The sequence below is a fragment of the Anser brachyrhynchus genome, assembly GCF_964034855.1.
Source record: "Anser brachyrhynchus genome assembly, chromosome: 1".
NCBI classification, from domain to species: domain Eukaryota; kingdom Metazoa; phylum Chordata; class Aves; order Anseriformes; family Anatidae; genus Anser; species Anser brachyrhynchus.
The window spans coordinates 127,132,682-127,147,708 of record NC_137694.1 but is presented as its reverse complement, the minus strand read 5'-3'; the positions used below and the strand labels follow the sequence as shown (position 1 = coordinate 127,147,708).

General features: G+C 39.3%; 1 protein-coding gene across 6 annotated transcripts in view; it reads left to right on the top strand.

The window, feature by feature from the left end:
• Window positions 1–15,027, top strand: part of POLA1 (DNA polymerase alpha 1, catalytic subunit) — a 220,839-nt gene that overhangs the window by 28,108 nt on the left and 177,704 nt on the right. For all 6 annotated transcript variants that reach the window (XM_080587453.1, XM_080587452.1, XM_080587454.1 and 3 more), the window contains exons 11-18: window positions 964–1,076; window positions 1,553–1,669; window positions 7,547–7,621; window positions 8,899–9,037; window positions 10,603–10,760; window positions 12,015–12,099; window positions 13,277–13,338; window positions 14,069–14,158. In XM_080587453.1, coding sequence (XP_080443579.1) covers window positions 964–1,076; window positions 1,553–1,669; window positions 7,547–7,621; window positions 8,899–9,037; window positions 10,603–10,760; window positions 12,015–12,099; window positions 13,277–13,338; window positions 14,069–14,158 — 839 coding nt within the window. The remainder of the gene's footprint in view (window positions 1–963; window positions 1,077–1,552; window positions 1,670–7,546; window positions 7,622–8,898; window positions 9,038–10,602; window positions 10,761–12,014; window positions 12,100–13,276; window positions 13,339–14,068; window positions 14,159–15,027) is intronic.

The following is a 15,027-nucleotide window of genomic DNA, read 5'->3' as shown; positions in this document are numbered from 1 at the left end:
GTCTCAGCTCTGATATTTCTGATTTCATTAATAGCAGTGTTCTGTAGGGAGCCTGTCTCTCGTGTAATCAAATTCCAAATTATTTATGGAGTTTGAAGGGGAGTCAGGGTTTCAAATGGTACGTGGAAGTTCATTTTACTTGAAAGTCAGCTACACTGCTTCTGTGTTGTGTCACAGTTTACCATCACTTGATATGCAGCTTGCAGCATTTTGTGCTAATGCCAGATCCTCAGTGGCTCAGAGATGTGCATGTACAGTAATGACATGGTCCACAGCAAAGAGTCAGTTGCATCAGTCCTGCTGTATATGGTCTTTTTGACATGTCTGCAGGCATTACAACTACATCCAGGATTTCTTGCGACGTAATACAACTTGCAGTGTTCTTATCTGCTAAAAATAGCCAGTTGAAATGCTTTTGAAATCAATCAACTTCTAGTTTTGTGTTCTGTATGTGTTTCTATAGATTTTGTAAGTAATAGAGTCTTAATCTCACGGTACTAACATGTAGGAAAGGAGGATTAATTGTTCTGGTCTAGCCGAAGAATGAGAAATTGCAGATGACAAAAATGTTTCAGGAGTGATTGACAGTGGAAGCATTCTGATTATCTTCAGCTTTCAGTGACTTCTCCTTCCCTCTCTCTCCCCTCATGAATTATCAAACTAATGTAGATAGAAATGGAATATCAGATCAGAATTCGGAGACTGGTCGTGTGATGCCATTTTGAATTTCATATATCAGGGTGTTGTTACTATAGTGATGGAGGTAGGGGCATGAAGAACTATGCATACAACCATTTATAAAGCTGGTGTTTAAAACGATTTAGAACGTGCTGATGCACTGGAAAGATTTGTTGCTCAAGGACCTAAATGAGGAAATGGTTGTGTTTCTGTGCTAGAATGTGTGATAGCTGCTTTAAGCAACACTAAGAACATTGAATTCTTTGCTCTGCTGTTATTCCCTAGGCGTGGTATTTTTGTTTGGCAAAGTTTGGATTGAATCCGCAAACACCTACGTCAGCTGTTGTGTGACGGTGAAAAATATTGAGAGAACTGTTTATCTACTGCCACGTGAAACAGTAAGTATATCTTTTAAGCATGTCAAACATAAGTACCTTTCATTCTGATTATGGCAGGTTATGAGTTCTAGTAGTGTGTTTACGGAACCGTTGTCTATTGTCTGTTGTCGGGGGTAAAGCTATGTGCAATGTATACATGGTATGTCACGTGAGATGCAGAGTAGTGTTGCTGCTTTCCCCCGACCCTAACTATCAAGTGCAGACAAATTGTTATGTTTGGATTTGCTGCTCACGGAGTAAAAATGTCTTGGAGTATTATTAGAAAACTTCAGAGTTTTCTCAACACTCTGTTTCAATTAATATTTTTTAAATACAGGTTTTCCTGGCTGATTGCATTGTAGTATTCCCTTAGAGAGGAAATAAATGGTTCATAGTATCAAAGCAAAATTCAACTTATTGGTCCTGTCAGCTGGCATTTTTTTTTTTTTAATTTCTGGAACTTGACTCTGTTTTGTTTTTTTGTTTTTTTTTTATAGGAAATTGATCTATCTACTGGGAAAGAGACAGAGACTCCGGTAACAATAATGAGTGTCTTCAAGGAATTTAATGACTGCATTTCGCCAAAATATAAGATTATGAAGTTCAAATCCAAGGTTTGCATATAAGCACGCTATTTGGTCAATTTCTGTTATGGTCTGAAAGGCGGGAAGTCTGTTGATAAACTATCCAGTGGGAGAGGTTATGCTGAAATGCAAATATCAGATCTTAGTGTCAAAGTTTAAAGTGACAGTGTTTTGTTCAGCAGATAGATCAGTACACTGGGATTAGACTGTCTTTATATTTGACCAAATGCTATATTGAGGTTTGTATGTTTGCATGTTTTATCTTTCTTCTCACACTGGCAGATTTATCTTCTTAATGTGTGCTCTTTGGGGCAGGGATTGTCATAGTGAGCTTATACAAGAATTAACATGTTGTGAGGACTGTCATCTGGTCTTGAAGCTTAAGCTGGTCTGGCCTTACAGTTGCGTGCAGCAGTTCTGCAATTTTATTGTTGTTGTGCTCCTTTTCCTCAACACATCCTCAAAAGAACATTGAAAAATAGAATGTTGCTGTAATGGAAAATTTGCACATACAATAAGATAATACTTGGCATAACTGCAGGAAAAGAGCTGATACTGCTGTTAGTGTTGCAGATTTGGACCAAATTAGATTGTTAGTGTGAGAAAGCTTGCTCGTTCATCTACATGTAGTATCTGTCTCAACAGGGGGAAAGGGCAGAGGTGGAGAGTTTGTGTGTGGGGAAAGGTAGCTAATTGGAAGAAAATATTTCTTCAAAATGAAGTGCTCAGAAACTTCTCTGTCCCTTGAAGTAATATCATTAGTCTGGTAAAGCTGGCTTTTGCTGTAATTACTGGTGGCATGGAATTAAGTGTAACTTGTCCCAGGCTAGCGAACTTGTGACTTGATAAGATTCATTCTGGGATAGCTGATCAGCAGTTGGGATGGCAGGTAAAAATATAGGAAGAATGAAATTTAACAATTGAGGGAAAATAAAAACAAGTAATTCAGGTTGGAAGGAACCTCAGGATGTTATCTAATCCAAAGCTGGAGTACTTTGGGAAGTTTAGGCTGATGAGGTGAAAATGTCAGCAGTGCTTCTCAAGTGGCAAATTTGTGTAAGAAATGACATCTCAGCAATGTGTGGCTTAGCGTGCTATTTACATCATTTAGGGAAAATGAGTGCTCCGTTAGAACATTGTAAAACTTTTTTTTTTGTTCTAGCTTTTTTCTGAAATTTCTGATCCAAATTTAGCTCTTTCAGTTCTTTCACTGTTGTTTTTCATGTATATTTGATCATAACTTACTTGTTTTGTGTGAAAATTGGAAAGGGGTGAATTTAACAATGGGCAAAAAGTTTGTAATGGCTCATTATTCAAAGACCCTTTCAGGAATGAGAATCAATTCCGCATTAAAAGGTGTTGAAAACACCTGTATTCCAGAAAAAAAAAGGGGGGGTAAAGGCCTTTAAAAAGATGCAGATCTACTAAAAAAAAAAAAAAAAGTTTTAGGAAGATACTATCTGTTCCACTGTACTCAGGAAAAAAAGTATGGATGAGGTAACAGATTAATATTGTTTAATTATCAATGATGGCTTTTAGAAATTGAGGTAAGCCGCATAAAGAAAGCATTCAAACTGGTATTTCTGATGTTAGTTCAAAGCTTGTCAAATGTTTGCTGTTGTTTTTTTTTTTTTTATATAGAACTTGGGATGAAAGACCGGGCTATTGACTGGTGTTGACTGCAGTGCATCTGGGATTCTTGGGTGTGGTACAGGAGTGATCCCTAGCAGGGATAGGGAAGTAGCAGCACTAAAGCACTGTTAAGGTCTTACCTAGAATATTATAACACTTGATATAACGCTTGATCATGCTGATGAGGAAGCATGAACTCAAGCGACATCAGATAGAGAAGATGGCAGTAGGGAGGATGAGACAAAAGGAAGATCAGTTATAGCAGACATTAAAAAAAGCTTTGCTCTTAGAAAGAGCTTTACTTTCTTTTCCAGCCTAGTAAAGTGGAGAATAACGGGAGGAGCTTTTGGCTCTCTAAAAACATTAAACAGGGATCAGCAGCAAGAGAGCTATTTAAAGGGCAGTTTTAGCAGAAGAACGTATTTATAAAATTTAATTTGTGAATAAATTAGGCAAGATAGTTGAGGGTTCAGAGCAGCTCTGGAATAACCCACCAGAAGTGTTTCTAAACAGTAAGAATTCAAATGCTCTTTGAATTTGTCAGGCTGTTCAGCTTACTGAATTTTTACACACTTAACATGGTAGAAGGCTCTCTAGCTTTATTTTATTAGCTTTTTTTTTTTTTTTGCTCAGCTTGATAGTTACTGCCTCCTGGAAGGGTTTAATGAGCTAGCAGGAGCATACAGATAGTAGTGTGGGGGGTAAGAGGAAAGGTAAGGGAGAGCAGGGCTGCCGGTGGGCCTTTGGAGGACTATTCAAGGAAAGTATTGTAAACTCAGCTATTCCAGTTGAACACAAAGTTTACTGTGAACAAGTGGCAGGGTACTGCAAAGCAAACCAGGCCAGGCTTGCATCACTGCAGCAGGGGGTGCTGTTGCTGCCTGCAAGGTAACCGTGGAAATACTGGGGTTGTCCCATTACTTCATCCTCTTTTGCTTTTGTTCCTCTCAGAGAGCCCTCGGTTTGCCTGGTTATATACCTTATTAATCTGCTTTTCCTAAGGAGTCACCCTGTTTCTTTTCCTTGCAGTCGTGCCACCAGAGCTGTCATGTTATACATTCTTTCCATCTGTGTTTCCACGTGGCTGTGCTGGGCTCCCAGATGGAAACGGTGGTTGCATTCAGCTGGGTGAATGCTCCAAAAAAGGGATCTCCACGCAGTTGTGACTGTATGGGGTTAAGAGTTCATGTTTTGAAGAAACCCCCTGTTCTGTGATGTGCAGCCACTGTTCCTGTTAACTACTGTATTGTAAGGGTTGGTATTTTTGAAAGATTTTTGGAAAGGCTAATGGCAGTATTTGTCAGGTGAGTGGGACGGTCATGACTGATGTGCTCAGGGTAGTACAGAGCAGTTCTGTCTCAGTTCTGGCACAGTACTGTGACACTTGGAGAAACTCGTATCCTTCCACCATTAGCTGGGAATTAGAAAGGTAAGTAGCGTACCTACGATGTGCCCAAAGTTCTTTTTGTTCAGAGTATCCATTTTCGTGACGATGTGGAGGGAGCCCCTATTAATACCCTGAGACAAGTTGTTCTCGGGGTGTGCGCGTGCGCCTGTGGCGGCCCTGCCGGCACCAAACTTTGTCACTGCGAACAGATACACTTAAGCCGTATCGCTTCCTCCTGCACCTGCTGCTAATTGCAGCTTCAGTGGGTTGCACTGCTGCCAAGTTAGCAAGTCTTCACAAATCAGTTTGAAAGCAGCCTTATACTCCACTTAGAAACTTAGCAGCTAATCACTGCTGCTCATTTCTGCTCTCTGAAGGGCCACTTGAAGGGCAGATTACTCTGCAGCAAAGCATTCATTCACTGCAGTTATGACCAGAGGCTTGTGTAATTGAGCTGAGCTCTGTGGAATAACGCAGATGAATCACTGCAGCATACTATTTTTACACCGCGTTCAGCTTGCGTTTGCAACAAGAACTTGTTTGAAGCCTGAGAGGTTTAAAAAAAAAAATAGTAGTATGTGCTAAAAGCAATGCACAGCCATCTGTGACATTGTGGCTGGGATGCGCTGCCCCTATGAGGTGCTGCTTTGGCTAAACTGTTCAGACCTGCATTTGAAGGCTACTTTCTTACACTGTTCCGACCTCAGAGTGATGCTGTTGGGCCAAGTTACCTTACTGCTTTCTGCGTCTGTGTGAATGTTCTACATAGTTACGGTGTAACACAATTGAGTAGCGTGGATGTGTAACAGTGGTGCAGATGGTCTGTGAAGTGTTGCAGAGCATTTCAGCAAGTACCATAGCATCACTGAACAGGATACTGCATTTGTTTGGAAAATGGAGGTAATTGTTCTCAGAAACTGACAAACTGAGCACGTTGTGAAATCGTTATTGTTCTCAGAGAAAGCAGAAGTGATACTTGACTTTCAGTGAAGTTGCACAGGGATTGATACTGCTTTAACTATCTCTGTGTTACACGTAAACAAACTGCCTACTTTCTAGTAAAACCCGAGTCAATCAAACTGAAAAATAAAATACTCCCAGAGAAAGTGTGTAATAAAGCAAACAGTTCTTGGGTCCCTCTCTGAAGGGCCTGCACATTAAAGCACGGAGTATGGAAGGAGAAACTGTACAGTTACAGGTCTGCTCACTGGGATCATGGATACGTGGTGGGACAGGGTGTGGTAAAGAAGATGGGCTGGGATGGTGAGGGGGCAGTTCCTGCTCGAGTTTCTGGGCCAGGATTAGAGGGCAGGCCAGTGGGGTGAAATCATGGTGGGTATCTGCTACAGGCTGCTTGATGGAGGAAGTAGAAGATGAAGCCCATGGATGAGTGGAAGAAACCTCGCTTTTGCCAGCCCTGTTCCTTATGGAGGGTTTTAACAACCACAATAGCTGCTCTAGGGATGGTGCAGCAGGGCTCAAGCTATGCAGGAGGTTTCTGGAATGCAACAATGACAACTTCTGAACACAGCTGACTGGGGACCTTGCGAGGGGAGACACTGGACTGGACCTGGCTCCTACAAGCAAGGAAGAACTGGATGGGGATGTGAAGTTCAGGGGCAGCTTTGGCTGCAGTGTACAAGAGTTGTTGAAGTTCAGCATCATGAGAGGGGGAGAAAAAAGCAAAAATCAGGATTATAATCCCGGTCTTCTGGAGAGCAGACTCTGGCCTGCTTGGGTACCCGTTGGGACAAATCCTATAGAAAATGTCCTTGGAGAGAATAGGGGTTCAGAAGAGCTCGTTTACTTCTCAAGGATCACCTTCTCTGTGCTCAGGAATGATCCATCCTCACAAGCAGGAAGTCAAGCAAAGGCAGTAGGAGTCCTGCATGGATGAACCAGGGACTTCTGAATAGATTCATACAGGAAAAGGAAGCATGCAAGAGGTGGAAGTAGGGTCAGGTGGCCCAGGGGGAATGTGCAGGCACCATCCAAGTGTGCATTAGGAAGGCCAAAGCCCACCTGGAGATGAATCTGGTAAGGAAAGCACAGGGCAACAACAAAGGCTTGGAACACTGGGACTGGACAGATACAGGTCCCTGGGATGTGATGCGATGCACCTGTGAATGAGGAGGGAGCTGGCCAATTCCACCGTGAGGCCATTCTTGGTTATCTTTGAGAAGTCATGATGATCAGGGGAGTCTCCTGATCACTGAAGAAAGGAAGTGTCATTGGTAGCCTCAAGGTGGACAAGATGATGACCTCCAGAGGTCCCCTCCAACCTCAGCCATGCTGTGAAGGATTATCCAGGGAATTATCCTGCTGCTCCAGCCTCACCGCAGTTCCTGGAAGAAGGCGGTAGAACAACTAGTTGTGAAAGGTGTTTACACACGCACAAGGAAAAAAAAGCAAGAAACAAAGTGCTTGGGAGTGCTCCGTGTGGATTTACAAAGGGGAAATGGGGCTTAACCAAGCTGGCAGCCTTCTGCAAAGAGACGACTGGCTTGGTGGACGAGGGGAGAGCGGTGGCTGTTGTTTGCCTTGACGTTAGTAAGGTGCTCAGCCCTGTCTCCCATCCTGGCCTCCCAGACAAACTGATGAAACATGGGCTTACTGTATGCTTTTTGATTTGTAGTGGTTAATATACTTGCAAATCAATTCTGTAGAAACTGTTCCTACTAAGAAGACCAGTGGAACTGAAACAGTCTAGCTATCTTTAGATGGTTATAATGCAAAAAAGTTGCAAAAGTGGTAATATATGATCCAAACCCTTGATAACTGAAATGTTGTGTTTTGGTTGGCCTTTATTTCACAACCTTTCTTATTGGACAGAATTAATTTTCAATTGGGAGTTATCAGAAAAATAATAATATCTTTCTTTTATATAGAAAGTGGAAAAATATTATGCTTTTGAGATCCCGGATGTTCCAGCAAAGTCAGAATACTTAGAAGTTAAGTATTCGGTAAGTATAATTTGCCTGACGAAAGGATGTAACCTGCTTTCCTACCCCCTTAATCATTTCTTTTTATTTAAAGAAAAAATCGTAGGACTTGACTGTTAGTAGCTAGTGGCTGTACCTGTGTTGAGGTGTGTAGGTAGTTGGTAATTGTTTTTTGTTTTCCTTTTAAAAAAAGGGGGGGGAGGTTATTGATGAAGGGAGGGGATATCTTCTATTCCCCAAGTTTAGAGATTAATACCTAAGCTTGTGGCTTTTTTTTGTTACCATTTGTCTACTCGTTAGTCCTTAACAAAAATAGTTCTTTATCAGGAAGACTAATGCATATCGATTTGTCAATGTTAGCTGTATTTATGTAAATAAGTCCTGAGAGGGGGGAGAAATGCATCTTAAAACTACTACATTCCTCCTGCCTTCTCCCCCAGTTATAATTTGCTTATTGTATATGTATACTCCAAGTATTTTTATATTGCCTTGTCTTGCTACCAAATCACGTAACCAGCCAAACAGCCCTTTAGCTGTGCCGGGTCAGGGCCTGAAGTGCTGTCAGATGTTTCAAATTACTTGCTACCTTTGAATGTGTTGTTGAATCCATGTGTATAGCTGGTATCTCTGCTTATATGGCTTTTGCAAATAGCAGCTGGAAGAGCAAATCTTCAGTTGAAGAGCTGTAAAATTGAGCAGCAAAGATGGGAAAAAGATCCCATGAGAACATCAGTAGCTACTCTTAATTAGCAGAAATACTTGACTTGCTTTCAAATGTAGGACTCGGCAGTTGTGAACCATTTTGGCCAGTTGCGGAGGTAATGTCTTAAACCATTTTTTATGCTTGTTTGAGGTGCTAAAGCAGCATCCCATAGAGATTTGCTACCTGTCGTAAATCTTTCCTTAGCTGTGCAGAAACACTTTATCCAGCTTTAATCATCGGTCATACAAATACTGTAACTATCTAATTAGTTTCTCTATTAAAATGGTCATCGAGCACTGTTGTAGTCTTGCCTGATGATAATACTTTTCTTGCATCCAGTATGAATGAAGAACGTTTGCTTTGGTGCATTTTTATAGTAGTGTCCTGATTTTAGGTACTTATGCACCTATTAAGTAGGGTCAATAGTGTAATTTCGTGAATTACCAGAAGGTATTACAGATAAAGGCTTTGCATGTGGGAAATTACTGTGATTTCAGATACTCTCTGGTTTTGTGAAGGTGTCGTCTGAATGTAGTGTGTCAACATGAGGACTTCTGTGGTGTGAAATGACTGACTGCTTTTTATTACTTGTTAGGCTGAATACCCTCGGCTGCCCCAAGATCTGAAAGGAGAAACGTTCTCGCATGTATTTGGAACTAACACTTCTAGCCTGGAACTCCTCTTGATGAGTAGGAAGATCAAAGGACCGTGCTGGCTGGAAATAAAAAATCCACGTATGGTGCTTTGCTTGTGAAATTCTTTTTTGTTGAAAAACGCACATAACTATAGATTGTGAGGAAAAGTTTAAATTCTACTGATAAATTCCCATCTTGCAAATTGATTTTGTAATTTATCTGTGCAGTTTTCGTTACCTAGTACAAACTGTAACTTTTTCTTCCTCTTTTAGAACTCTGCCCATATAAAGTTGCACACTGTGCAGATCAGATTATACCTTTGAATGGCAGTGAAAGGGAACTGCAGTCCATAGAAGCTGCTCTTTGGTGCATACCCTAAAGCAATTTATATAATGTATAAAGCAATATAGTGAGATAGTTAAAAGTTACTTTCCTAGAAATGTACTCCTTTTTCTTCTCTAAGTAATTTAGATTTTCAGGGGAAGAAAACAAAAACCAAAACCACATCTTTTTAAGCACAAACCACTGATAGATGGCTTATTTTTTTTGTTTATTTTTCTTGCACTAGAGAAAGTTTGTGGTGTGGAGCCTTTGTGTTTGAAATCCTTTTTGCCTCTTGATTGTGGCATGCTACTTACAGGTGGTTATGCTGCCGTACTTTGGTTTGGTTGGAGATAATCATTCAGCATGTGCTGTGTATTCCCAGGAACATGGGGATGTTTTAATCATACTGGACAAAATCTTTCTGAGGCACTTTAAATGTAGTGTTGACAGTATTAAATACTGATAGGATAATTCTTTTCAACACCTAGCTCATACAAAGCTGGCACCAGTAAGAATTTTGGGCTGCAGTAGACAAAGTGTACCTCTCCATACCTGAGAGATTTAGAATAAGCATGTCACCAACCATCCAATGAGTCTCCTACGGCTTCTCCAAAGAGTGTCATCACTAATCATAACGAAGCTGTCTGTGCAGTTTAAGTGTCAGTGTTGGGTTTCCAGAAAGGTGTCAAATAGTTTTGCAGGGAGTAAGATAACCACATCTACCAACAGCTGTCTTCAAAAGCTTAATCCCTCAGAAATGTAGCCTCTGCTTCCTTGTAACTGCCTATACAGTTACCTCATCAGCATCTTTTGTGAATGAGCATTTGTTTGTTTATTTCTTAAAGCAAGTAAAGAATGACAGGCCAAAATAATCAAATGATAATGGGTGGTTAACATGTCTTTTTTTTTTCATCTTCCCATTTATCTGTTTTCTATTTTTTATTTTTTGGTTGCCTGCTCGTTAGGGAAATTAATCCACATCTAAATGTGTCTGCCTAAACTTCAGATATATAACTGATGTGTGAATTGGGAATCTAGTAGACTTGGGGCTTCTAGGCTGTTAAAAGGAGAGAAATAAAATCTTGGCCTAGATCATCTTGGTCTAGGTACAAATCTGTCCCCTCTTTTTTTTGGTGTTAAAGAGCCCCTGGTGTGACTAGGCTTCTGACTGGTGAGTGAGGGCCTTGGGAGTCCCCAAAATTTTGGCAGGATTAATCTGGATCTTGGACTATTCCACAAGAGCAAAACATTGAAGGAACACACTCTTTATGGTGGTACTGTTAGAAATGTCTTACCTGTGATTCCCAGAAGAATGAAAGTGGTTCATGTTGTTTCCTTAGAGCCCTCGAATCAGTCAGTCAGCTGGTGTAAGATAGAGGCAGTGGCCTTGAAGCCTGGTTTGGTGAACGTGGTTAAAGATACTCTTCCTCCTCCTCCGCTTGTGGTCATGTCCCTCAGCATAAAGACCACCCAGAACCCTCAAACTCACCAGAATGTGGTAAGTAATCTGCTCTTGATTTTGGTTTGGTGTTTTTTGTTCTTTGTACTGCACTAATTTTTTTCTAAAGGCTTGGGAGAACTTCATCTTATAAACCATGTCTGAATATATATGCTACTGAGTAACCTTTCTGTGCTGCAAGCATTTTAGAGAAACACTTACTAGAGGTCACTGGCATAGATCAAACTCTGTGGGTTCAGTGGGGCAGTTTGGTGATCATTTATCGAGACAGTAAATCCTACATATTTTTAAAGCCTTCTATTTTGTCTATTATGCATAATAATTATGAATAAGACTGTCACAGAACAGCTGTTAATGGACTTTTTTATTATTTTGTAGACTTGAGTGTTACATGTTCTAGGTAAAACTAGGTAAAACTACTTTTTCAAAGTAGAATGAGAATCTGCTAGCACCTATTATTCTGCTGTGAGGCTCTTTTTCCTTTTCTCAGAAAGTAGGAAAGATAAAGGTGGCCATCCTCAGTTGCAGGCTGCAGACCACAAAGCATTTATTTGTTTAGTAATATAAGTCTCTCTAACTTAGGAAGAGTTTTTATCGGATAGTTGTCTCTGACTTACTGAGTGGGGGGGGGGAAAACAAGCTCATTTTTTTTTTCACTCAGAATTAGTCTTCTTGGTCGAATTAAAGCCAACCTAATGGGATGTAAACCAGGTACCAGTAGAACTCTGCTTACCAATATGTTTCTAAAGCCTGTTTAATTTTGTCTTCTGTTGCGTTTTCTTAACCAGTGTATGGGCAGTCAGGACTTCTGCCAGCAAAACAAGCAGAAGGATCAGTAGAGCAATAGCTTCTAAACACTAAAACCTCTTGGCTGCTACTGGCTTTTTGGAAGTCTTCACTGCTTGCTAAGGGGCAGCCCTTCTTAGGGGAAGGCTTCTGCATGTCTTGCGCTGCCCACATCTCCCCTGCACTTTGTAGGCGATCCTTTAAATTATGGGGTTTGTTCAGACTCAAGAAAATTTGATAAAAGTAGAGTTTTCCAAAATGAATTATTTCTCATGTCAAAGTTCTGAGATAATCTTTAGGAATAAGTTATGTGAGATCAATTGGTAACTTTTTATTTAACTTCTTATATTTGGAGTTCGTGTTAAAAAGGAATTTTTTATGTGGAAGCAAGAGAAAATAGGTAAGGAAACTTTTTTTTAAAAAAAAAGAGTGTCAGGGTGGGAAAGAAATGTGTGTTGATAGAGATTGTGTGTATGTTGATGTGTATTTTGTACTTCCTTGGTCTAGATTGTGGCTGTTGCAGCTCTGATTCATCAGAAATTTCCTTTGGATAAAGCCCCACCTCAGCCTCCTTTTCAGACACATTTCTGTGGTATGTACTCGGACCAGGTTATGAGTAGAAAAACAGTTCTTTCAGAGCAGGGTGGGATTTTTATTTTTATTTTTTTAGACTTCACTTTGTCTCTCCGGCAATAGTGGATTAAAATAACCTTTGTTATTTTTGTTATTAAAAGTGACTAACTTTTGACTCTCTGACAGGCTTTTCTCCTTATTTACTGGATACTGACTTTTTATTGAAAACTTGATTGCACATCTTAGTTTGAGGCAATGTGAAATAACCTTGCTCTGTATGGTTCCTATTTTTTTTGTTTGTTTTACCCTCATCATGTGTTTCCTTGGGTGATATTTTTCATTTTTTCACCCATGAGTTCAGACCACTTATTTATTTCACTTAGTTATTTTTCAGATCAGTTCTTCTCAATAGAACTTTATTAAAACTTGACATGTTTATTTTTCTAAACAAGTTTTCTTAAAAAAAAAAAAAAAAAAGAATCTCTTGCAGTATGATCAGCTAAATTTTGAGATTTGGACCCTAGCAGGAGGTAATAAAGAATTTTGAATGCTTGTGAGAGGAAGGTCTTAAAAAGCTGCAAATGATAGTTTAATCTCAATGGATAACCTAAAATATAACTGACTGACTAGAATTATTTTAATACTTTTTTGATTACTTTTATCTTAAAGGCATACATACATACAAGGTCTACCCAGAATTCAGAAGTGATTAAATTGTCTTTAGACAAAACTGGCATGTTTGGTTAGTACTTCTTGCAAAGAGAGAATCTGGGTGAGATGTTTCTGGGTTCACATCTCATCAGTTTCTGTCTCAGAGCAGTTTTTTAAAAGCTGTAAACTTCTGACCTCTAGATTCGTAGTAGGCAGCTTGTAGTAACTCACAGTTGGTTCTTTGTGGCTTTTCCTTGCTGGTCTTTTAATCATACCAGCCAGATCAGTGACAGGTGAGGAGATACATAAGGCTTTTTACATAGGATCTTCATTAAAAGATTGTAGTTGTCATCTGGTAGACATGACTTGTTTAAACCACAAAATCTTTTTATTAAAAAACATAAACATTAAAGGCAAGTATTCACATAAGGCTAGCTTTTTCGATTAGAGGTCAGTTTTCCTTAGTTCCTTTTGTTGTGGATGGATGCTTACAGAGAATACAATTAAGAACATGTATGTAAAAACAAATACAATTTCTTTTGCAGTTGTTTCCAAACCGAATGATTGCATTTTTCCTTATGACTTCAAGGAAGCTATTAAAAAGAAGGTAATTTCATTTTGTTAGCCTTCTGACTGTAGTACTTCAAAATATGAACATCATGTTGCTTTGGGTGAGTCGTGTAAGAGAAATAGACAAAGGAATGGCGTGATTATTTCATTAGTTTTCCACTCTGCAAACCTAAATCCAGGTATTTATTGTATTGCTTCTATAAAGAGAGGTGTATGCTTTATGCAATTCAGTACTGCTGCTAGTAGTGCTCATAAGATAGATGGGGTGTTAGACAAAAGAGTTTGAAAGGTTTTACAAAGAGGCTAAAATTAATTTTCATTATATATGAGTATGTACTTGTAATAAGCCAGGAGCATTTGTTTCTTCTTCCCTTGGATAGTAAAGTCTGTCAAAATTTACCCTTTCTAAAGGGCAATGGGAGGGTTGACAGAATAATAGAGTAACCTGTTTTTGTTTTTCCTCTGTTTCTGTATGATCTTGAGCCTATGAGTGAAGGATGTACATGGAGCATTTTCCTGGTGTGCTTGATTCTTAGGAGGCTCTTAAAATATCACTAGACACCTGCATACAAAAGCAAAATGGAAAAAAGCCTCTGAGAAAAGCTTTCTATGTCTATGTGAATGAGAACAAAAAGCCTTGAATTATAGAAGGAAAGGGAGAACTCTGTGGTGCTTTATTATTGTCTTGTAACTAGTAGGGGAGAGGAGATGTTTCCATTTTAAACTTATTGGGTCATTGAAATCAGGTGCTCTCTTGCTCCTTTTAGAATGCTAAAATAGAAATAGCTGCAACAGAGAGAACACTGCTGGGATTTTTCCTTGCGAAGATTCACAAAATTGACCCAGATGTTGTTGTGGTGAGTAGTTCTGAGACTCTGAGAGTTAAATTAAAGCATATTGTCAGTTGGTCAGCTTTGTTCTTTTTCCTTTGTCCCCTTTTAGTTTTTTTGTCCTTTTTCTAATGTTTATCTCAGACTGCCTCATGAATTGAATTTGCTTATAAGACAGCAGGTATACTTTGGTACAAAGATGATGCAGAATTTTCCCTGCTAGCGTTTTATACACCCTTTTATTTCCCATAATATTTGAAATAGGCAGTTTTTCCATAGTATTTGAAATAAGTATTTTTTTTCTTAACTCAGGAAGACACAAACAACAAAAACCCTTGTGATTTCCCAGAAAAATGGGAGCTCTTTGTATGGAGTCTGTTTCAGTTTAGATGCTCATATAATTTGTATCACCATTTAGATTGCGTTTATACTATAAATCAAAATGATGACCTTTACAAATCCATGGGATCTAAGCAAAGCTTTGTGATGAGCATTCTTTTGTTTTCTACTGTATTGGCAGCTGAAAATTATTATAATTACTCATTTTCTTTTTTTGTTATGTTTAATTAGCATACAATCCTGAATTTAATGAAATTTTGAAGACAAATTGAAGTAATCTGAGGCTGTTTATATACAACTTCATATTTTTATGTAGGCATATGCAAATAATTGAAACAGGTGTTGAGAATAGGATGAAATGAGCAGTCAGATTCCTGATGTGATCCAGCTCACTGTGCCTGTTATCCAGTATTGACCCTACAAGCCTAGCTTCTTGGTGGCTGTGGTAGGAATCAGTACACTGCAGCCAGTGTTTTTAAATTTCGGATGCCAGTAGTGGGGATGTGAGAGCTCTGATCCTAGGAACAGCAGAGCTGTGTTAGTGTGATTTAATTTGC